The 24,940-nt window shown below is 47.5% G+C and overlaps 1 protein-coding gene across 4 annotated transcripts in view; it reads right to left on the reverse strand.

Annotated features, from left to right (window-relative positions):
• Positions 1-2,255: 2,255 nt before the first annotated feature.
• LOC147635673 (putative phosphoglucomutase, cytoplasmic 1) overlaps positions 2,256-24,940 on the reverse strand; it is a 44,469-nt gene continuing 21,784 nt past the window's right edge. For all 4 annotated transcript variants that reach the window (XM_086803077.1, XM_086803078.1, XM_086803076.1 and 1 more), the window contains 13 exons: positions 5,936-6,055; positions 5,715-5,815; positions 5,532-5,591; positions 5,312-5,411; positions 5,047-5,204; positions 4,397-4,492; positions 4,247-4,310; positions 4,076-4,157; positions 3,820-3,995; positions 3,616-3,692; positions 3,264-3,396; positions 2,904-3,020; positions 2,256-2,659 (listed from right to left, as the gene is read on the reverse strand). In XM_086803077.1, the coding sequence (XP_086659203.1) occupies positions 2,588-2,659; positions 2,904-3,020; positions 3,264-3,396; positions 3,616-3,692; positions 3,820-3,995; positions 4,076-4,157; positions 4,247-4,310; positions 4,397-4,492; positions 5,047-5,204; positions 5,312-5,411; positions 5,532-5,591; positions 5,715-5,815; positions 5,936-6,055 (1,356 nt within the window). In that variant the 3' untranslated portion in view covers positions 2,256-2,587. The remainder of the gene's footprint in view (positions 2,660-2,903; positions 3,021-3,263; positions 3,397-3,615; positions 3,693-3,819; positions 3,996-4,075; positions 4,158-4,246; positions 4,311-4,396; positions 4,493-5,046; positions 5,205-5,311; positions 5,412-5,531; positions 5,592-5,714; positions 5,816-5,935; positions 6,056-24,940) is intronic.

Genomic DNA, 24,940 nt, shown 5'->3' on the forward strand with positions numbered 1-24,940 from the left:
TTTCTTCCTCTTCTCTCTCTTTTTCTCTCAACTTTTAAAAGAGCTCTTTCTCCTAAATTGAGTTAAGAAAAATAAAGTAATTTAAGATTTAAAATGATGTGTAATGATTGGAGCAATTAGAGAAATGAAATTGTATGGATAAGCTATAATCTAATAAATTTCTTGCTAATGCGAGGCTGCTTGTGAGAATTTCTCTCATACAGATTTTCCTCTTTTCTTATGATCTCTTAATTATTAAGAATCTTAAGCATCTCTTTTAAGGTTTGTAGCCATATTCACTCATAAACTCATATCATAAAACAATGATTATCTACTCTTTTTGATGGATTATCTCCAATCTTCTTAATTAATGTTAAGAGTTTTGATACTTCTTAAATAGTTAAAGAATGTTTTCCACTTGTAATTAAAATGGAATTAAGCAAGCTTAAATTATCCTTGTATTTTGGACATAGTGCAAGCTATGATTTTTCTATTATTGTACTTTGAGAGAAGTGGGGGTTTTAAACGTATAAGAGATTAAAAAGAGCTTTCATTTTCTTATTAGTAAAAACCTTATGCATGAGTAAAAGATTGTCTTCTCTTAAATTGAGGTTTTGATTGTTCATTCTTAGAATTAATCTACAAGTTATGGTGTTAAAAGTACTTGTTTAATCACATAAGCTACTCTTTTGAAGTGGAATAGCTGAGTGGGTGAGCTAAAGAGGAATGAAAATGAATATGTCAAAATACCAAGAGAATCTCTTTTGCATGGAAAGAATACTAAAGCTTATGATGGTTTTAAAATATTACAATAATGTCTTCGCAAAATTGTTATCTCAAAGAACATATATTAAGACTGATTATAAGAATAGAAACCAGAGTCACCCGACATGATAACAATAGTAATGAGGAAGTTTGCACTCGTCGTTGGAAAGTGACAAGTTTAGGGTGGTCTAACCAGCCTTGACTCGAGTCCTCTAGTTTGGCGAGGGTGGGGTCATGATAAGCGACCTAGGAGTGAACACGCTCACTGGTGAGAGGCTCTTAGGCAAGGTGGCCCCCTGGTAACAATGCTCCTAGGCTCGATCAACCCCACAATCAAAGCATCATGGAATAAAACAAGATTAAAGGGAGTGTGGCCGACATACTAGCCTTCGATGGCGTGGGCTGGATGAGTTCAGTGCTTTCCTTCTCGAGCTTATATAATGATTCAAAGTTCTTGTAGAAACCTTGCATGAGCATATTGTACAAAATATATAATATTTGCATTCTTGTTCTAGCTTTCCCTACTTAGTTGTGTTCTTTTCTGTAATGAGAATGAATGGAATCAATGATATTTAAGGTTTTGAAATCATGTCCATGCAAGTTCTATGCTATGTGTTGCTCCCTTAGGCTTGGTAACAAAATTCAGAGACCCAAGTGGAAGCAACCCACGCATGTCAAGTGGTTGTGAATCCAAGGGCAAGTGGGTTGGGACCTCACTAATTGTTTTGACTTATAAAAGGCAAAAATTAAGAAAACTAGTTTACATGTGCATGTATTTAAATAGTGATTCCACTTAATCCATCAAGCGTATGTATTAATTTGGCCAATAAGAAGCAGCTACAAGGAACATCACACCATGATTTACCAGAATGCATGGTCTCTTGCACTCAATATTCAAAAGATCATGAAGTTTTTAGTACCTCATGAAATCCATTTTAACATTATTATATTCACTAAAAGTACTTCATTTTGCTTCAAAAGAAAATGAATAGCTCCATATATCTCATGGAAAATCTAGTGGTCACTTGCATTAGATTTCAAAGTTAGATTGATGGCAGCATTTATTATACTTAAAAGAAGAAATTTACTGAAACAAACCATCACATGCATATGAATAAGTCAGCAGCTATGTGATTCTTAAAAATGTGACTGAAAAAACTCGGGATTTATCAAATGTTCTAAAATGTACTGGTGAAAGCATGGCCAAGGTCTTCTTTCATCTACTTCCATCTCAAAAGTCATCAACTTTCATTTTCTCCATATCCAAAACCAATTGGCCAGCTAAATCAACAAAAACAATAATTCATCCCCCCCTTAACGTTAATTATTGACAATAATAGTGGCATTAAGACCTCTGATCATCTCCACAGTATGATATACAAGATAATGAAAGCTTAATAGAACGGTAACCTATGCAAGCTAATGAACAGCATTCTAGAATGGGAGTTCAACATAAACCTTTGTGCCTACATGAATTGAACAAGATAGTCAACAGTAAATCGTTCCAAGCCTTCAAAACTTTGACCTTTATTAATAGAATCAAACCACCTCCTTGTAAGCTATTATAAAAAGGTTCAACACTCAAAAACGCCTGCGCTGGTGCATCATCTAACATGACATTCCATTGTTGAAATCATTCACAGTTCTAATACTTCCCATGCACTAGGAGAAGCGCTATTGGACCTTGTCTTAACACAGATCTCAACAATGCAAAAAAAAACCCACTTTAGAAATACGCCGCATGGTGATGACAACTAAACTAAGCTTCACCTTATCCTCTTTGCCCAAGACAAAGTTAGCAATCTATTTGGAGACTACATTATTAGGTATGTATTTGTGAGGCTCATGTGATAACGGTCGGACTAGAACGCCCAGTGAAGGCCTCCATCTTCGACAGTTTTAATGCTATCTCCACCTGCATACAAATCAATGCCAATATATGTCCAATCAAATGGCTACATACAACATAAGGCTGGATGCACAACCTTCCCTGCCCATGCGATGCAGGCGGGGAGTTAGATGGGCAATCTTGCCCATCCAGCTGCAATGTAGGGCACCCCTTGATGGGTGAATTGTGCTACCTTGCATAATGCTGCATGATATAAAAAGCACCCAAAAGATCAAATAAAGGAGAAGGAAAGAGCATGTAGCTCTCTTACAAGGGGAGCAAGGGCAACTTGGGACTCGATTCCTGTCTTTGAAGGGTCAGACTGGTATTGCTCAATGTAAAGCCGAATAGTTGCTCCCTCGGATCCAGTGCCAGAGAGTCGAAAAACCTATAGCATGGTTAAAATAAACGAATAAAGCAGTTTTTTACCTTAAAAACGAAAAAGACAAGCATTTCAAACTTCACAGCACCCGCCTGGACGAGCTGCTCCTGTGCTAGTTGTGTCCAGGTTGAGGGCAGCCTTAGTACGCCCCTCGTTACTAAAGAGGGCCCAAGCAATAAGGAGCTTTGTGAAGCCAGCCTAACAGAAGCTGATAAGAAAACACAACTATATTAGGCATTTTCTCCTCACCAGCCGAGACCCGTCTTCGAACAAGAACCGTATACCCTGATGCTTCGATACAGACCCATCAACAGGGTCCTTGTACTCGAACTCGTCTGCCTTTGCAATACCAGCAACTTCTGCATTTGTCTCCTTTATGATCCTGTTTCAGTTAAAAACTTCTGATTGTCATTCATTCATAGGTGTGAGTAACCTATGAGCGTGAGTGTTGACACTCTTCACAAGCATGAAAACCTTCACTCACACACCATGTCAAGCTCACATACCACATCATCACTCATAGAGCTCTAACTGATTATTTCCAAACAAATTGATTGGTGAAAATTGATTGAATTGAACAACAAAACTGACAAATCGTCACCTGTTCACATCCGGGATGGACGATTGCAGACTCACCAAATGGGCCATCAGGTCTTTGGCTGCACCTGCATCTACATTCTATGACACGAACCAAGTATACATATGCTTGACTTAGCCCAAGCAAGGAGGAAACCAAACCGAACATTCGAGGTAGTGCTTTCCTACTATAATGCAGCCCAACTCCATGAAGTTAAAGACCACTTACCTCGTAATCGTATCGTGTATAGAAGTGCCGCCCATAAGTAACCCAATGCTGACGAACAATGTCTTCCACAGTCACTAGCTTGCCATTTGCAGGGACATCTTTGTTCTTGTGGGCAAGAATTGACAACCATGCTAAGACCGCCCACACTCCATCCTTCTCCCTTATATGATCTGACCCTGAAGGTTAATCACCACATCAATTAAGGCCTTCAAAACACACCAGGTAATGCTTCAACACAGCATTTTAGAATACAGACCTGTCCCAAAACTCTCTTCACCACAAACCGAACACATGCCTGCGTCCATTAGATTCCCAAAAAACTTCCATCCGGTCGGAACCTATCCATACCAAAAATATCTTACATATCCAATATCAAAAATTCTTCAAGATGAAGATTGTGCCACCCTAAGCTGTGGCAGACCCATACCTCAAAGAACTTGAGCTTCAAAGCTTTGGCTACCACATCCAATGCAGCAGAAGTGGGCATACTCCTGATAATAGCACACCACTAGTATGAATCTATAATTTCATTCCAGCCATAGATTTGATTTGCAGACTCTACATCCTAGCTTCTCACCTTGCAACACCTTTTAAACCAGCCTTGAAGTACGGGATAGCATCGACCGCATTCGCTGCAATGATGGCTACAGAATCGGATGGTGTCACGAAAAATCTAAAAAGAAATCCCAAAGTTAGACAACAATTGTCTCGCAACAGACTTTCCTGCTGCTGAGAGCTAGCATTAAAGAAGAACTGACGGCTGAAGGCATAACACACACGCGACCATGCATCCATGCATGCACACTTACATACATGCATGTACCAGTCAAGGTTCTTTCCCAAACTAAGCAAAACCCGAAGTGCAATCTTATCTTCATGCGAGTCTACTCACAAAGCTTCAAATCACATGACTATATGCTACAGGCATCCCACTCATGTTGTCAGCACCCAAGAGTAGATGCAGGTTAATACATAAAGATATGTCCATCTTAGTAGAGAAATCTTCATGGATAAACCATCATACTGAATGTCTTAACACTTTTCCACCACTAAGATACGTCCATCTTAGTAGAGGAATCTTCATGGGTAAACCATCATACTGAATGTCTTGAACACTTTTCCACGGTAAAGGACAGACTAAGCCATGATGAAGAATAGCACTAAAGAGCGTGCACACATACACAAGCAAACTCAATAACAGAAAACAAGAACAACGAACAATCTCACCTTCTTCCAAGAATCATGTTTCTATCCGCATCACCATCTGCTGCTGCACCAAATACAGGTGGCTCATCTGCAGGTGCTGTCTTACCCAAACCCATACGTTGAACCAACTCCTTTGCATATGTCAAATTGGGATCAGGGTGACCCCCACCAAAGTCTTCCTGAATTCTTTCATCAGTCATGATTAGTACAGGATAAACAGCTGCCACTCTATGTGTTTGGGGAAAAAAGGGAAGCTAGATCAAGGGAAAGGGGCAATTCCAAGCACCTTTGGAGTGCAGTTTATCAAAAAGCTTGGGTTAGCAGACAATTCCTGCACAAAGATTTTTTGTGCATAGATTCCTGCCACTCCATGTAGAGCATCATAACTGTGGCCAATGGCAAGGCAAGCAAGCCAACAACTTATAAGTACCCTGTCTCACTACTGCAAGGGAGTATCGTCATAAGCATGGCAAGAAAAAAGATTCAGCAGAATCAAATCAGCCTACCAGAAAGAGAAATCTGACCGAGAAAGCAATTTTTTGATCGCTTCAAAATCAAAAATAGTCCTGCAAAAGAAAGTGAAGCTTCGTTAATCTTCCCAAAACAGTCAAAATCTTCAATTAAGAGAAAAATAACATTAGAATATTTTCTTTGATTAGATCTCAAGTCTTTTTAAGCACAAAACTCACTTCATCAACTTCACATAGTCCTCGGTCGGGTCAAACACAACTACACTAAATGGACCATCAGGACCACTGAAGGTAGATGTTCCACACTTGGCAATGTCCACCTGCAGAGCCATGCACCAGCTGACATTGACAACTTTCCCTTCCTTCAAAGTTTACCTACATAATGATTCATGTAATCGATAGTACGAAACCAAAACCCAATGGTGTAGGAATACACATACGTCTGGGATGCCATCAGCTATGTGATAATCATTGATTGTCTTGGTTATTGCATAAATCTTATCTGTAAGTGCTTCCAAGGCTGGTCCTCCATTTTCGGTATTATATTTTATTCCAAAGTCCTGCAATGAATCACACGCAGATGAAAAATTTATTAGAATTCATGGTGCAGGGCCGAAGACGAGTGAGAGTGGAAAGAGAGGTGGAAAGATAAAGCCATGGTGTGTGGGAGCATAGACATGGATGGATTGGGGGGGGGGGGGAGAGAGAGAGAGAGAGAGAGAGAGAGAGAGAGAGAGAGAGAGAGAAAGCACACAAGAGAGCAAGATTGCACAACACAATGATGAATGAACTATTGACAACAAGACTTCCACCGTGTACAATGCTTTTATAGGCACTAGGGCCCTATCTTTTGTCCCTTAATAAGAGGTGGTTCACACCTATTGTGTACACACTAAAAGACCTAAATAACCTTTCACAATGCCATGCCCAAGAGGAGAGAGTGGAAAGAGAGGTGGAGAGATCAACCCATGGTGTGTGGTAGCATAGACATGGATGGAGAGAGAGAGAGAGAGAGAGATGGGACAGCACACAAGAGAGCAAGGTTGCTGTCATGTGCACAATGTGTATCTACCGTGTGCTACACGCACGCAAGACTAGTTTCGAGGCTTGGGGAAGCTTGGAACTAGGCAGGCTGATTGACGAGCTGAGTTAGGGATATACTAACGGGCGGGCACCCAAGTATGGACGAGCGGGCGCCCAAGTGTGGACGCTCGATGACCGGCCAAGAGCCTATAAAAGGGTGGCCAAGGTTAGTTATTGGGATATATAGAGTCTCGCGAGTTTGTGAGAGCTCTATGGTCTTGGAGCCTGGATCTAGTGCAGACGTGCACCTGCTTTATGCAGTCGAGGCCGGCAGCAATTTCGAGGCTCGCGAGGGCAACTTCGTGGTGGCGGTATGGGACGTCACGAACAGGAGATTGGTCGGTACGTCATCCTAGTTAGCTCAGCTCATGGCTCGGTGGGGACAGCCAAGTCTGTGGGCTTGCCCACAACTGTCATGGTTGGGAGGTGAGTCAGGCCTGCACCCCCTTGTTTGTTTGTTTGTTTGTTTTGTTTGCAGGACTCGAGTCTCGAACCAAGGACGATCACGAGGGGATCCGTGGGGATTTGACAGTGGTATCAGAGCATACCTCGTGAACGAGCAAGTCGGTAGGTAGAGTAGATGAGGTCGAAGAAAGGTATGTGTTAAAAAGCTTGCTGTTTTTTCTGTGCATACTGCTGTTTTCAGAATAGTATGTGTTTTTTCTTCATCAAAGAGACCCATGTTGATGGGGATGGTAGATGGTAGGGTCGTTTGCCTTGCAAAGAAGAGGAAAGACAGTCGCATTACCGTAGAGAGAAAACAGAAAAAAAAAAAGCATGTTCGTTGCTTCTCTGGTTCGAAAGAGAGAGAGAGCGAGAGAAGTGCTGGATTGCAAATTCGCGTTGGTTGGCCGAGTGCTACGGACACATGCGGATGGCCGGGTGCTGCTGGTGGTTGAGGGCACCAGTGCATAGGCGGCCAGGGCCAGTCGGCTGGCAGGCGCCTAGGCCTGCGTAGCCAGGCGGCCAGGCCTGCCAAGCCAGGCAGCCAGGCTTGCGCAGCCAGCCCAGGCAGCACCCAGGCCAAGCCAAGCGAGCGCCCAGGCCAGGCCAGGCCGGCGCCCAGGCCCACGCAGGCAGGCGCAGGCACAGGATGGCGCGCAGATATCGGCGACGCACAGACGCCGTCAGCACATCAGGCGCCGGCAGTGGTTGGCGACGGTAGCAGGGTGACGTCAGCAGACGGCAGCTCCAACCGGCGGCTATTTCAGGAGGAAGGAGAAAAAAAAACAAGGAAAGCATACGTTTTTTTTTAGGCTTTCGTTTTTTTTTTTAGTTTAAATTTTTTTTTTAAGATTTAAAAACTCCTCCAAGGTTTCAAAGTGTTTATTTTTTTTAAGAGTATAAAATATATATATCCATATATATATATATATATATATATATATATATATATATATATATATATATATATATATAAACAAAAAAGCAAAGCAAAAGCTAAGCCTAGCTTTTGGAGATTTTTAGCTTTTGGGGCTATCTTTATAAACCCCTTAAGTGGGTTTCTTGCCACACATCTCTCAAGTTTTCAACTCTGCTGGTCGTTTTTTCTTCAGATTGGCTACACCGATTCAGCCGTCTGGCTCTTGTTGATCAGCGTTTCATTACCCACTTGGAGATTGGACTGCAGGCGGCCTGTTTTCTACAGGACAGCACTTGTTCACTGCTGCGTTTTCCTCTCCAGTGGCCCTTTCCCTTTGCAGAGGGGGCTTGTGGTGTTGCAGGCTTTGGTGGCACTCTTGGTACCTGTGGAGGACACCTTTTCTTCAGAGTTTGTGCATTTCTTGAGATTGAGCCCAAGCTTTTGTGATGGCTGCTCCCACTTCTCTTCATATTTTTGCAGAGTCTGCCAAGTTGGATGGTTCCAACTACACCCTACGGAAGGTGAAGGTGAAATCGGCCTTGCGTGGCGTGGATCTCTAGGATTGGCTTGTTACACCAGCCAATGCCACCCCTCCCACCCTTGCTTCCGGTGGTGTGACTCAGGCACAGATTGATATTTGGCAGTCGAATGATCGACGTGTTTTCTCCTTCCTGATGTTGAACTGTCAAGATGCTGTTCTCTCTCATGTGCCTACAGCAGATGCTGCACATGAAGTTTGGAAGGCTTTTGCAGATCTCTATGAGATTAAGTCTCCGAGTCACCCTGCACTGCGCGCCCTTCGCTTTCCCTCCCTCGCGTCCCTTCCTTCCACCCCCCGCCTGCCTTCGCTCCCTTCTTCTCGCCGTTGCGCCCCCTCCTTCCTCGCTGCTGCGCCTCCCCCCTCCTCGCCATCTGGTCACCCCCGCCTAGCCTCTTCGTCTGTTCGCCCCCTCTCCCTTTGTCGCATGTTCGCCCCCCCACCTCTTCGCCTGTTCGCGCCCGCCTCCCTTCAACAGCGCCCCGCCCCCCCCCCTCCCTTTCGCGTTGTTGCCGCCCCCCCCTCAGGGCTTCTCCTTCGTTTTTCACCCCTAGGGGGTTTTGTTTTTTCTTCATTTTCATCCGGTCTTCCGCCTCTTTGTGTGCAGCCCGTTTCTTGCAGGTTTTCCGCTTTCGCCTCGCCTTCGCCTGAGCTTCAGACTCTGATGGAGACTCCTCCCGCCTCGCCTCAGAGGGACTCATCCGCAGCCCCCTCGCCCGCCCCCGAGGACATCCCCATCAGGCTTTCTCTTTCGCCGGAAGAGGAAGCGAGCCTAACCACAGAGGTGGAACGCCTCCAGGCTCACTACACCATCTGCCGTATAGTCGGCACTCGCCCCAGCAGAGGGGAGATCAGGGATCTTCTTCAGGCTCGCCTTCTTGCAGATGTGGGCAAGATCCTGGATGTACAGCTCCTGGGCCGGGGCCATTATCAGATCGAGTTCGAGGCCGCCCAGAGCGTTGCCAAGGTCCTTGCCATGAGTCCTCTGGACATCAGGGGTGCTCGGGCTTTCTTCAGACCTTGGCAGCATGGATTTGACCCAGCAGCAGCAGCGGAGCAGGGAGAGCGCCTCTTCCATATTACAGTTTGTTTCCCTGGTCTCCGCCGGGAGTATCTTCCGCTCCTCTCCAGGCTCGGAGAACTGGTGGGCTCGGTACTAGAGACGGGCCCCTCAGCAGCTTCAGTGGTGGCCAGAGCAGCTGGGCTACCTTCGGTCAGAGTGTTGGTGTCTGACATCTCCTCCCTTCCTAAGGTCATTCAGCTACCTAGGATAGGGGGGGGTGGATAGATCAGAGAGTGGAGTTCTCGGGGCTCCCGAACCAGTGCTTCATTTGCAAGCAGGTCGGTCATCTGGCCAAGGCCTGCCCTCGCAGGAGACCTCGACCCTCACCACAGCAGCAAGCTACTGATGGCCCGCCCACAGATTCGGCTCGGCAGGCTGCCTCCGGGACACCTGCTCAGGCCACAGAGACCTCGGAGCGGCAGCCTGGACAGGGGCGCCGCCGAGGGAGACAGCCACAGCAGCACGCCCAGAGACCGCTGCAGCAGCAGCCACAGTCTCAGCCTCACTGGGTTCCCGTGAGGAACAGCTTTGCTCCCCTTCAGGAGGAGACCCCTGCAGCGACCGAGGACCAGGAGATGCCAGCTCCCCCTCCTTCACCCCCCCCACCCCCGTCCCCTCCCACCGCCTCGCTTCCACCATCGCCTCCTCCCGCCCCCGCTCCGGTTTCGGCAGCGGCTCCCTCTCCACCTCCCTCGCCTCCCCCTCCTCCCCCTCCGCCCGCCTCACCTTCCCGGGAGACCCTGGCAGTTCCCTGGCGCTCACCTGTAGTCCGGAGAGCGTTGAGCACTGACCTCGCTCGAGCATCACAGAGGAGACCTATGCCGATTAGGGCCTCACGGATTTCATCTATCCGCAGTCGGCTGAGTCGCCTTGGCATTAGACAGCGTTCGGAGGCCTTTGATTATACCTTCACACGGCTTTTTGGAGCAGAGGGCCCCCATGAGCCAGCACCCATTCGAGTTCATGTAGTGATACCTCCGGCCCGCGGGGAGGAGGCACTAGACTCAGCGGTGGCCTTCTCGTTCCCTCTATGTGGACCTTGTGATCGGGAGTGGACTCTTGAGCTCGCTCTCAGCACTTTGAAGACTCAGGCAGTTGAGTTTTCTCACCACATGAGCGATCTGGAGGTGACAGATGTGATAGGCCGACTTTGGGAGTTGGCTCATTTTTTCTTGGATCCTGGGAGTGTGGATACCTCAGGGATTCGGCATTTGGTCGTGCGCATAGTGGCAGACTTGGCACGCGACCCTGGATATGTGAGTATACACGAGGTTTCTCTGTCAGAGCAGGAGGCAGTCGCCATGGGCCACAACCACTGGCGCCTGATCCGGGATTCTTGCAGTACACCGGGTGGGCAGATTCGCTGCCGTTCGGATGGGGACTACTCTCCATCCAAGCCGCTTGCGAAGGCCCGCCGTACGGCTGAGACAGCATCCACCTCAGCAGGGCATCCATGAGGATCATCTCATGGAATGTACAGGGCCTTGGCGGAGCACACTTTATACGCTATCGAGGTTGCTTGAGGCAGGAGCTTCAGAGATGCCTGGTTGGTGGCAGCATTGACATTTTGATGATGCAGGAGCACCACTTGGGTGAGAGCAGGATCCGGAGATATGGTTCGGTGATGCCTGGTAGATGGGACACTTTTTGGTCTGCAGGGTTTGGTCCTTTGGGTGGACAAGGAGGAGTATGCATGGTTATTGCAGATGCATGGCGGCAGGCCATTGTGGATCGAGGGATCATTGTGCCTGGTAGAGCACAGTATGTCATTCTGAGGATGCATGATGAGCTATTGGGTGTGCTCAACATCTATGCGCCCAATCATGCTAGTGCCAGAGCAGAGTTCTGGACTCAGGTCACAGATGCATTGCCAGAGGCCGCACATTGGTGTGTTGGGGGAGACTTCAACATGCTTGAGGACCCGGCAGATAGGGTGGGAGGCAGTCATGTTACAGTGCACAGCACGGAGCTTGCAGCTTGGGACCGGTTTTGCATGTCACTGAGGATCACTGATGCATGGCAGCATGGGGCTTTCTCCCGGTCTCAGGACAGTCTTAGTTTCTCTCGGTCGGATCGCCGGCAGGGAGGGACTAATCTATCACGGATTGATCGCTTTTATGTGGGCGACTGGTTAGGGGAGCGAGGGGGCTCCGTCGGCATTCTCGCTGGCACCTCATTTTCAGATCATGCGCCAGTTATATTGACATTGGAGGAGGAGACATGGGAGCCCAGCTTGCAGTTGAGGATCCCAGAGAGGGTACTTGCAGATCCCAGTCTCGCTGAGGACATTGAGAGGATCTGGCATGATAGTCAGTGCTCTGACCAGGATGCAGCGGGCCAGTGTGCCCAGGGACTCATTGATCTTAGCTCTTTTCTACACGCTGCAGCTTTGACACGACTGGGAGAGATTCGCGAGCGGGAGCAACGGCTGAGACGCAGCCTTGCTTCGCTACAACGCCTTCAGGAGCAGCAGCCTGCATGCGAGTGGGTGGCGTCCCAGCTGAGCCAGGCACGCCAGGAGGTTAGAGAGGTAGAGGAGCAGAGACATGAGTTTTACTATCGTCGTCAGGCCTCTCAGTGGACGCAGCTTGGTGATAGAGTGACTGGGGAGTTTTTTGAGATCACTGGACCCCGTCATGCGCGAGCAGGAGTCCGCCAGCTTGGTAGACCGGATGGATCGGTAGCTACTGAGCTCGGGGAGATCAGAGCCATTGCCACTGCATTTTATAGTGACCTGCTTTCAGCGGAGCCTGCCACTGAGGATCGAGATGTTTGCAGACAGACTGTGTGGGCCCATGTGCAGAGGAGGGTCACAGACCATATGCGTACAGTTCTAGGTGCGCCTCTGTCAGAGATTGAGCTTGCCGAGGCCTTGAGGGTCCTGCCGCGACATAGTTGCCCAGGGGAGGACGGACTGACGCCAGCCTTTTTTATGCGCTATTGGGACCTTTTGGGGCCAGGCCTCCGCAGGGGCTTTCAGCATGTTTTGGACACTGGGGTGATGCCGCAGAGCTTTTCAGAGGGCTTGATCTATCTTATCCCCAAGGGGGAGGGAGTATTAGATGACATTCGGCATTGGAGGCCTATTACGATCCTCAATACTGTCTACAAGGTCTTAGCAAAGGCCTTGAGTTTGAGGATCCAGCCCTTCCTGGGGGAGTTGATTCATGCTACTCAGACAGGATTTGTCAAGGAGCGCAGTATCCTTGACAACATCTTTACTTTCTGGGAGGCGACAGCCCGAGCTAGATTTCTTGGAGAGGACTTGGTCGTGATGCTTCTCGATTTTGAGAAGGCATACGATAGAGTAGATTGGGGATTCTTAGAGGGCACTATGCTTCGCCTGGGCTTTGAGCCAGGATGGATCAGAGGGGTGGCAGCTCTGTATTCCACAGCTCGCAGCCAGGTGCTGATTGCAGGAGGACGGGGGCCGAGTTTTGAGCTGACCAGATCAGTCCGTCAGGGGTGTCCTCTCGCCCCTTTCCTTTTTCTCTTCTTTGCGGAGGCTATGAGTATGTATTTGACGGCAGAGGAGGTTGGTTTGAGAGGACTTCAGCTCCGAGTCCGGGGGGAGGATTTGCTTCATGCTGAGTTTGCAGACGACACGGGCTTATTTTTGCATGGCCAAGAGGCCAATCTTATTCGGGCTGAGCAGTCGCTGCAGGTTTTTAGTGCAGCTTCGGGAGCATTGATCAATTGGCGCAAGACAGTGGCCTTTTGGATCAGTAGTGCTCCCACTCCGGCATGGAGCCCGGACCCCGGTTTTAGATGGGTTCCTCCAGGCACAGCAGTGCGGTATTTGGGATGCCAGATTGGCCTCAATTTGTCACCTGAGCAGCAGATTGCCCCGCTTCTTCTGAGCATTCGGAAGAAGCTATTGTATTGGAGTACAGCTCGACTATCCTTGGCTGGGAGGGTGGTGGTGGCAAATCAGGTGCTGTTAGCGACCATGTGGTACATTACGTCTTGCTGGATTTTCTCGAGCTCTTGCATCAGCCAGGTACAGAGGCTGATCAGGAACTTTCTGTGGTCTGGGCGGGACGGTCAGCCAGCTCGGGCAAAGGTTGCATGGGCAGTTATTACACTTCCGCTGGCTCAGGGCGGTTTGGGCATTATAGATCCAGTCGATCAGAGTAGAGCCTTATTGGGGAAGCTTATTGTTCGGGGGTTGCTTCCAGGCGCTAAGCCTTGGAAAGAGCTCCTCTTGCAGCGACTGCAGGCTCGGGCGCCCCCTGCAGGGGGTACTTGGGCACCAGAGATTCGCTGGATCTTCATAGAGATGAGGAGGACAGGCCTCAGTAGAGGATGGGAGGACAGATTTGCTTTGAGTATCCTGAGAGCTTGGGAGCTGCTGAGACCGGGGCTCTCTCAGCGGCCTCCTTCTTGTGTTGAGGAGCGGGCCAGGCAGCCGCTCATCTGGAGCCCAGCGGTTCGTACGGAGCAGGGTCATATGCTGGGTTCTCGGCCTCATCTAGCCTGGGGACCTTTAGCGGCAGGCCCAGCTCGTAGTTTTGGAGACTGGCAGGCTTTCTGCAGTCTACCAGAGGAGATCCAGGTGGAGAGGCTGAGTCACTTCAGAGGGGGGTTGATTATGAGGGATGATATACAGGAGGCACTCACAGAGGAGTGGTTCACACCTCTCGAGCCAGTGGCCCCACGGTGGATGGGAGCCTTTACACAGTTGGAGATCCTGATTGCTGTCAGAGCTAGCACTGAGGATGGCAGATGCCTCTACTATGAGATTCAGGATGAGGGCAGACTCCAGAGAGTGGAGGTGGAGTCGCCTTTGGTTGCAGAGTGCACCTTTCAGAGGATTCGGGTAGTGGCTGCCGCTTCTCGGAAGTGGCATATTGACCCCGACCCTGCTGATGTGCTCCCGGATTGGCGCATATGGGCATATGCAGCGCGCCCCTTGGCCCGGCTACAGTGGGACCCCGGGGAGTACGAGTGGCATGATCCTTATGCATCCCTTGAGGCCACAGAGATCACCTTTTTCCAGTATACTGTTCGGCTGGGACGGCATATTTTGACGGCGAGGAGGACGGTCTCTCCAGCGGCAGCGGGGCATTGGCGATTGCAGGGACTCTCACAGGAGTTCCTGGAGGATTTCTGGGCTCGGCTCTGGGCTAGTCGGCAGGCCCGCAGGATCTCGGCTTTTCAATGGCTGGTCGCCCACAGGGGCTCAGCAGTTGGCACTTGGCTTGTTTACAGCGGTCTTCCGGCGGCCTGCATCCGATGCGGCCACCCTATGGAGACACAGAGACATTGCCTTTGGGACTGCCCTCAGGCACAACAGATTTGGCTGCGGATGCTGCGTATTCTGGCCCCCCTCTCTCCAGAGGGTGTGTTTACGTGGGGTGCCGCTGCTTGGTCGACTTCGTCAGGGCCTGCTATGGGCTATGAGATGGAGCAGGGCAGTCAGGCCATCAGATTTATTAGGGGCCAGCCTCGCCTGGTTCCAACACCGGATTTCTCGTCCGCCAGCTGGACACAGGAGAGGGATTTACGATGGGAGCTCCTCAGCAGCCTCACCATCTGGTTCACCTGGAGGGCCCGGTGCTTTACGGCCTTTGAGGGGAGATTGGAGCCACCAGCAGAGACTGTACGGGGGATTTGGCAGGAGTTGATCCACACCCTGCGAGGACAGTACGACCGCATCCGGGGAGACTCGGATGAGGCGATCTTACAGCGCCAGGCCATTCACACCACTTGGCGCTGTGGCCCGTTCTACACCTTACACACGGGATCCCCCAGTTGGCACTACAGGCCACCTGTTTGGCTCTTTCCCCCCCCTATTGTATGATTTAGCCGCTCAGTTCTTTACACTAATGCTTGTATTTTGCAGCACCTAGGGAGAGTCTCCCGGGCTGCCATTATGTATTCACTGCTCTTCTCTCTCTTAGGAGCAGGAGAGATCTTTTGTAGCCCTACGGGCGTTTTTATATAACTAATGAAAGGATCTTTTCTCGAAAAAAAAAAAAAAGTCTCCGGGTCGGATTTTGGCATTGGAAAAGCAACTTATGAACTTATCAGTTTCTGTGTTTCCATCTTTCATCTGCTTTCCGGGACGAGCTTGCTGTTTGTGGCAAGGACATCTCCACAGAGGATATGGCTATTCGGTTACTCTCCAAACTTCCAGAGAGGTTTGATGCATACTTTCAGTCTCTGGTTTCTTCTCCTCGTCCTGTTCCAGTTACTTGGGAGGAAGTTCTCCCCTCCGTTATGCAGATCGAGTCTCGCTTTGAGGAGCGGACTGGCACCTCCAGTGGCCCTGATGGAGCTTTGGCAGCATGAGATAAAGGGAAGACTCAACAAAAGAAAGGTAAAGGGGGTTCTGACAAGAACTCCAAGGATTCCGATAAGGATAAAGACAACAAATCTTCAAAGAATAAGGACATTGAATGTCATTATTGTGGCAAGAAGGGTCACAAGTCACCCCAATGTCACAAGAAGAAGCGTGATGAAGCAGCAAAGAACTCTTCCTCAACGGCGGTGTCTCAACCCAAGAAGGATGATGGAATTCTTCTCTTAGCAGGTACTTGGCGTATACTTACTCTTGTGACTTCTCAGTCACGGTCTTGGATTGTTGATAGCGGTGCTACTACTCATATGACACCCCCTCGAGATTGGTTCAAGGACTTCACTGCCAGATCAAGCGAAATCACTCTGGGTGATTCTTCTTCTGTGCCAGTGCATGGTCATGGCACTATCCCCATCTTTCGTTCTGACAAGGATAAGAGGTACTTCTCTGACATTCTGTACATTCCAGGTTTGGCTTTTAACCTTCTGTCAATGAGTGCTCTTACAGCTCAGGGTGCGGAGGTGATCTTTTCTCGTTATGAGATTACCATTCGTGATAAGGCGACTGGTAACATCTTGGCTCAGGGAGTCCAAGATAGTGGCCTCTACAAATTGATCGCTTTGCTTTCTTCTGGTGCTTCTTCTGCTCTTTGGCATGCTCGGTTTGGCCATTTGAGCTATCAGCTTCTGCAGCGAGCTTCGAAGGATGGGTTGGTTGATGGATTACCGACCATCAAGGCTCCGTCTTCTGCTTGTTCCTCTTGTTTACAGGGGAAGCACCACCGAGCCGCCTTTCCGAAGGAGGCGACACACAGATCTTCGACATCACTTGCTCTCATTCATGCAGACTTATGTGGTCCTATGAGTACCGCGTCTTTGAGTAAGGCGTTGTACATGCTCGTGATGGTGGATGATTTTATCAGATATACTCGGGTTTTCTTTCTGAAGACCAAGGATGAGACTTTTCATCACTTCTGTGATTGGAAAGCCGAGATGGAAAAAGAGACCGGTCACTCGGTCAAGGCTCTCAGGACCGATGGAGGGGGTGAGTTCACATCCCAGGAGTTTCAGCAATATTGCAAGACACATGGCATTCGGAGACAGCTTACTACAGCATATACTCCATCACAGAATGGAGTTGCCGAGAGGAAGAACAGGACCATTATGGAGATGGCCCGTGCTATGCTTGAGCATTCTTCATTACCTCCACGTTTCTGGGCTGAGGCGGTTTCCACTGCTGTCTACATTCAGAATAGGTCTCCTTCTGCTGCTCTTCCCGACAGAACTCCATATGAGGCTTTCCATGGTGAGAAGCCCTCCGTTGTTCATTTCCGGATATTTGGATGTACCGCGTATGTTCATGTGCCTAAGGAGCACCGCTCCACGTTGGACTCGAAGTCTCAACGCATGACTTTTCTCGAATACAGCACTGTGTCCAAGGCATATCGTCTTTATGACCCTCAAGCCGGTAAGCCGTGATGTGGTGTTCGACGAGACTCCTACATCTTCAGAGGGGGGTGGTGAGTTTTTTCTTCCTGCACCTCCTCCTCCTGCTCCCGCTGTTACTGTGACACCTCCAGCTGAGGATTCTCAGTCAGATGATGATGACCCTGCTCCTCCTCCGGCGAGTTCGAGCAAATCTGTACCTGGTTGGTATTATCAGACAGTTCGTGACTCTGGGTTACGTGAGCTTCCTTCTGCTCCTCTGCCTGGTTCTCTTCGGCGATCTTCCAGAGTTACAGGGCAACATGTTTGTTAATTATGCTCTTATGTCTACAATCATTAATGGTCCATCTGATCCCACTTCTGTAGACGAGGCTCTTTCACATGAGTCTTGGTGTCATGTGCACAGTGTGTATCTACCGTGTGCTACACGCACGCAAGACTAGTTTCGAGGCTTGGGGAAGCTTGGAACTAGGCAGGCTGATTGACGAGCTGAGTTAGGGATATACTAACGAGCGGGCACCCAAGTATGGACGGGCGTGCGCTCAAGTGTGGACGCCCGATGACCGGCCAAGAGCCTATAAAAGGGTGGCCAAGGTTAGTTATTGGGATATAGAGAATCTCGCGAGTTTGTGAGAGCTCTATGGTCTTGGAGCCTGGATCTAGTGCAGACGTGCACCTGCTTTACGCAGCCGAGGCCGGCAGCAGTCTTGAGGCTCGTGAGGGCAGCTTTGTGGCGGTATGGGACGTCGCGAGGAGGAGATTGGTCGGTACGTCAACCTAGTTAGCTCAGCTCGTGGCTCGGTGGGGACAGCCAAGTCTGTGGGCTCGCCCACGGCTGTCATGGTTGGGAGGTGAGTCAGGCCTGCACCCCCTTCGTTGTTTGTTTATTCGTTTGTTTGCAGGATTCGAGTCTCGAACCAAGATCGATCACGAGGGGATCCGTGGGGATTTGACGGTGGTATCAGAGCATACCTTGTGAACGAGCAAGTCGGTAGGGAGAGAAGAAGAGGTCGAAGAAAGGTATGTGTTAAAAAGCTTGCTGTTTTTCTGTGCATACTGTGGTTTTCAGATTCTGTATGTAGTTTGGTAAGGGTCGTTTGCTTTGCAAAGAAGAGGAAAGACAGTCGCATGACCGTAGAGAGAAAACAGAAAAAAAAAAAGCATGTTCGTTGCTTTTCTGGTTCGAAAGAGAGAGAGAGCGAGAGAAGTGCTGGATTGCAGATTCGCGTTGGTTGGCCGAGTGCTGCGGACACGTGCGGTTGATCAGGTGCTGCTGCTGGTTGAGGGCGCGAGTGCATGGGCGGCCAGGGCCAGTCGGCTGGCAGGCGCCTAGGCCTGCGTAGCCAGGCGGCCAGGCTTGGGCAGCCAGCCCAGGCAGCGCCCAAGCCAAGCCAAGCGAGCGCCCAGGCCAGGCCGGCGCCCAGGCCACGCAAGGCAGGCGCAGGCGCAGGATGTACCGGCGACGCACAGACGCCGTCAGCACATCAGGCGCCAGCAATGGTTGGCGACGTCAGCTCCAACCGGCGATTATTCCAAGAGGAAGGAGAAAAAAAAAACAAGGAAAGCATCCGTTTTTTTTTTTGCTTTCATTTTTTTTTAGTTTAAATTTTTTTTTTTAGATTTAAAAACTCCTCCAAGGTTTCAAAGTGTTTCTTTTTTTTAAGAGTATTAAATATATATATCCATATATATATATATATATATATATATATATATATATATATATATATATATATATATATATATATATATATATATATATATATATAAACACAAAAGCAAAGCAAAAGCTAAGCCTAGCTTTTGGAGATTTTTAGCTTTTGGAGCTATCTTTATAAACCCCTTAAGTGGGCTTCTTGCCACACATCTCTCAAGTTTTCAAGCTCTCAAGCTCTCAAGTTCACTCGCACTTTCATTGTGCAAAGATCGAATTTTCTCCCCACGTACCCTCTTCACGATGTCGACCCAAGAATCGGAGTTGGAGCCCCTTGTGGAATGCGAAGGCTTGCCGGCCTACGGAAGGTACTGATGCCGATCTTTTTGACGATTTTGTGTCAAAGTCAGATTTCCAAGAGTTCAAAGTAGCTCTCGAAGCTTCTTCATCGGAACGTCAGGCACAAATCGCAGCCCAGATGCAAGCTTTGCAGAACTCCATCGCTCTATTGACCACTACCCTCTCTACTTTCTCGGGTATGGATACCTTGGCTTCAGCTTTAGGCCCCAATATTACTCCGGAGCCGTTCGGAGACGAGCAAAAGCAGCGTACCAAGGAGATCGTGGACACGTGGCTACATAAGTGGCAAGTTCACTTTCAGTTTTATCCATATGATGATGGAAAGAAGATCCAGTTAGCAGCAGGTTTCCTATCCGACAAAGCTTTGCTTTGGTGGAAGGAACTCAACCCTAAGCCAACGACTTGGGCACAATTTCACGACGTGAAACAAAAGTTCATGCGTCAAAAAAATAAATAAATTAATCCCACGTGAAGTCTAGTTCATGCGTGATGAGTGTTTCACGACATGAAATCAAAGTTTTTTTTTTTTAATGAAATGTAATCCCACGTGAAGTCTAGTTCACGCGTGAAGAGTGTTTTACTTCATTAAACAGAAGTTCACGCATCAAAGAAAATGAAAGTTAATCCCACGTGAAGTCCAAGAAAGAATTCCTCAAGAAAGAGGATGATTATGATGTTGCCCGGTTTTCAGTTTTGACCACGACCTCGCAGCACCTCACTTATGAGGTATACCTCCAGAAGTTTCGTGACTTGCAGATGAAAGCTACAAAGATGGATCCCACTACTCTTTTGGGGTTTTTCGTAGCTGGTTTACCAGACTCGTACCGATTACAGGTTAAAAATAACAAATGTAAAACATTGGACGAGGCCATTCATTCAGCTCGTATCTATGATGATACAATGGTCTCTTCCAAGTCGAAACCCGTTACCGAGCAGGGGAACAAGCATAAAAGAAAGTTCTCCGCACCTATGGCTAACGCGACTCAAGGCAAGTCTTCGGACCAACCTTCGAAGAATTCAAGTTCGACACCAGCAAAGAAGAAACGACTACTTAGGGCTTTAAAGCTCAAGAAGGAAGGACGTTGTTTTATCTGCGAAGAAAAAGGACACATGCGTAACAAGTGCCCAAAGCAAAAGGGTACCAAGACAAATGCAGGACCCAAGCCAAAGGCAGCTAACCAGTTGTCTTTGACAGGTACGTCAATTATTATACTTTCTCGCCCTAGTACTTGTTCTGATTGTCTGTTCAATTCTAAAGTATTTGGCTTGCATGATCTTCTCCGAGTTTATGGAGAAGTGAATGGCCATAAAATTCACATTCTTTTAGACCCTGGCAGTTCACATAACTTTAATAACTACAAACTTGCGCAGAAATTGAGTCTTGATACGACACTCAGCGACCATACCTATGAGGTACGTCTACCTGCGGAAAGGCAAGTTTGGGATCGCAAGGTGGAGATGCTTCCAATCCAGATTCAGGACTACAAAGACACTCTGGAATGCTATGTTATGCATCTAGAAAATGTAGACTTGTTATTAGGGATTGAATGGTTTAAGACTCTTCAAGTCCAGATAGATTGGTCTAGTCATATTTTTTCTTTTCAACATAGGGACACCGAGTATAGTATTTTAGGTGATTGTATTCATCCCTCTCAGGGACCTCTTGTAAATACAATTGATTTTGGAAATATAATGGATTCTTCTTTGTATACCGCTTTCCATTGTGTATTGATTCCACTTTCTTCCTTTCTCATCCCTTCCATGGATGTAAATGAATTAAGTGTGTTTGAAAGCAAAGAACCACAGAAGATACTTGATTCGTTTCAAGATGTATTTCCTAAGGAACTGCCATCGGGTTTACCACTTGAACGGGCAGTAGATCATCGTATTGACTTGATCTCTGGTGCTCATCCTATCAGTATTCCACCTTACAGGATGAGCCAAGCCGAGGAAGATGAGTTGACTAAACAACTCGAAGATTATTTGAGGATGGGTCAGATCCGTCCAAGTAAATCACCTTGGGATGCACCTGTGTTGCTTAGGAGAAAGAAGGACAATACTTGGAGAATGTGTATAGATTACAAGAGATTGAACAAGCTGACCATTAAGAACCGTTATCCTCTCCCTAGATCAGATGACCTGATTGACCGGTTAGCAGAAGCGAAATATTTCACGAAGATAGATTTACGTACTGGCTATCACCAAATACGTATTCATGAAAGGCATGTCGAAAGAACCGCCTTTCGGACTAGGTATGACCATTACGAGTTTCTCGTCTTACCTTTTGGGTTAACCAATGCTCCAGCCACTTTCCAGCAAATAATGAACGATCTTTTTCGTGAACATTTGGGAAAATTTGTGGTGGTGTTCCTGGATGATATTTTGATTTATAGTCGTACTCTTGAGGATCATGTCAGACACCTCACGATTGTCTTATCTATTTTAAGACAGAATCGACTATATACTAAGTTAAGTAAATGTGAGTTCTTTATGACCGACATCACTTACTTGGGACACAAGATCACTAGAGATGGATTAAGCATTGACTATGACCGAGCTCAGAAGGTTCTGGACTGGCCTATACCACGAACAGTGAAATAACTTCGTTCTTTTCTCGGTTTTGTTGTTTTTCTTCAAAAATTTGTACGGGAGTACTCTCAGCTCACACTACCGATGACCGACTTATTGAAAGGTCGTGGACGTAAGTCAAATCAGCCTATCACTTGGAATAACGATTTGGATATGGCCTTCAGACTTTTAAAAGATAAAGTCAAGGAAGCACCTATCTTAGCATTACCCGATCCTAGTCGGCCTTATGTTCTTGAAACTGATGCCAGTGACTATGCTATCGGGGCTGCTCTATTTCAAGATGGTAGACCGGTTGCTTTTGAAAGTAAAAAGCTAGACGACACTCAATCTCGTTGGCCAACCCTTGAGAAGGAGCTTTATGCTGTGATTCATGCTCTCAAGGTTTGGAGACATTATTTATATGGCTCCAAGTTTGTGGTATTGACTGATCATCAGTCAATCAAGTATGTGTGTGATGCGGACGATTTGAGAGGAAGGAAAGCTCGTTGGGCAAAGTTAATGCAAGATTTTGATTTTGAGATCCGTTATCGGAAAGGGTCCATGAATAGTATTGCAAGATGCGCTTAGTCGGATTCGAGAGGTGAATACTTTGTCGTTCACCGAGATTTCTACTGACTTATTTCAATCATTGAGAGAGCTTTGCAGGACTGATAGTTATTTTGGTCCATTTTGGCAAAAGATCCAGGACGGGAGCTCATTGATTGACCAAGACTCGATGACTGAGCAGTCTACCATTCAGGCTGCAGGAGGCCAGTGGATGATTCGGAATGGTTTACTATTCCGTAATGACAAAATTTATGTACCACAAATCCCGGACATTAGGTCCAAGATTCTTAAGGAGTGTCACGACGCCCCTTCTGCTGGACACTCTGGGGTACACAGGACGTTATCATTAGTGAAACACACTTTTTATTGGCCAAAGATGAAAGGGTATGTAGAAGATTATGTTCTCAAGTGTCAAATTTGTCAAGCAAATAAAGCTGAACACTTTAGACAGGCTGGGTTGTTGCATCCTTTGCAAATCCCAGGTAATAAATGGGAAAGTATTTCCATGGATTTTATTACCGGATTGCCAAGAACACATCAAGGCCACGATTCTATTTGGGTTGTGGTAGATCGCTTGATAAAAATGGCTAGATTTTTACCGACACGGAAGACTATTACACCTACGCAATTAGCACAACAGTTTATCGAGCAATTGTTTAGACTGTACGGGTTACCGCAGGACATAGTCAGTGATAGGGACTCTAAGTTTACGAGTGATTTTTGGAAACTTGTTTTTGAGAAGTTGAAAACAACTTTGAATTTGAGTTCCTTAGATCATCCTCAATCTGATGGCCAGACTGAAAGAGTGAATCAAATTTTGGAGGATATGCTTCGAGCAGATGTATCCAAAAGACAGAGTTCATGGGAGGATTATCTTCCTATGTTAGAATTTGCATATAACAGTACTAAGCATACGAGTACAGGGTTTAGTCCTTTCATGCTTATGTATGGTTTTCAACCTAGATCACCTGTTACAGTAGGATTCTCAGGACTTCAGCATGACGCATGTCAAATCCCCACGGATCCCCTCGTGATCGATCTTGGTTCGAAACTCGAATCCTGCAAACAAACAAACAACAAACAAGCAAGGGGGTGCAGGCCTGACTCACCTCCCAACCATGACAGCCGTGGGCAAGCCCACAGTCTTGGCTATCCCCACCGAGCCACATGCTGAGCTAACTAGGTTGACGTACCGACCAATCTCCTCCTCGCGACGTCCCATACCGCCACGAAGCTACCCTCGCGGGCCTCGAGATTGCTGTGGGCCTCGGCTGCATAAAGCAGGTGCACGCTGCACTAGATCCAGGCTCCAAGACCATAGAGCTCTCACAAACTCGCGAGACTCTCTATGCTCAATAACTAACCTTGGCCACCCTTTTATAGGCTCTTGGCCGGTCATCGGGCGTCCACACTTGGCCGCCCGCCCGTCCATACTTGGGTGCCCGCACGTTAGTATATCCCTAACTCAGCTCGTCAATCAGCCTGCCTAGTTCCAAGCTTCCCCAAGCCTCGAAACTAGTCTTGCATGCGTATAGCACACGGTAGATACCCACTGTGCACATGACATACTCCCCTTCCTCTAAGAGCTCACTCCTGAGCTCACTAAAAAGCCAGGGTAATCTCTCTGAAGAGAAGTCAATGTCTCCCATGTAGCATCCTCCTCCACACGATCCTTCCACTTGATCTTGTATTCCGTGATAAGCGTATGACGCAATCTTCGTTCACAAAATCCAAGAATCTTTTCAGGTTCGTGCGGAACAAATGTCATGTCCTGGACATCTATAATTTCTTGAGGAGTAACTAACTGATCTGCTCCACCCAGTACTTCCTTAAGTCTACTGACCTGAAATACAGGATGAACTTTCACATGAGAAGGCAAATCCAATTCATATGCAACTGAACCAGTCCGTCGTGTAACACGAAATGGTCCACAGTATCTAGGGGATAATTTCGGTGATCTACCTGTCCGTAAAGTCTCGGAATCTTTCGGAACTCGCAAATACACCATCGTTCCTTCAGAGAACTCTCTAGGTGAACGATGTCTATTAGAATAAAACCTGTCTCGGTCTTGAGCACTTCTAATAGATTCCTTTGCAACTTGTAACATTTCCTGCATATCTTGCAAAAAATTACGTGCTGCATCATGCTGAAGTCCTGAGAATCCTACTGTAACAGGTGATCTTGGTTGAAAACCGTACATAAGCATGAAAGGACTAAACCCTGTACTCGTATGCTTAGTACTGTTATAAGCAAATTCTAACATAGGAAGATAATCCTCCCATGAACTTTGTCTTTTGGATACATATGCTCGAAGCATATCCTCCAAAATCTGATTCACTCTTTCAGTCTGGCCATCAGATTGAGGATGATCTGAGGAACTCAAATTCAAAGTTGTTTCCAACTTCTCGAAAAGAAGTTTCCAAAAATCACTCGTAAACTTAGAGTCCCTATCACTGACTATGTCCTGCAGTAACCCGTACAGTCTAAACAATTGCTCGATAAA

This window comes from Cibotium barometz, chromosome 9, assembly GCF_041138505.1.
Source record: "Cibotium barometz isolate CiBa-2024 chromosome 9, ASM4113850v1, whole genome shotgun sequence".
In the NCBI taxonomy this organism is placed as follows: Eukaryota; Viridiplantae; Streptophyta; class Polypodiopsida; order Cyatheales; family Cibotiaceae; genus Cibotium; species Cibotium barometz.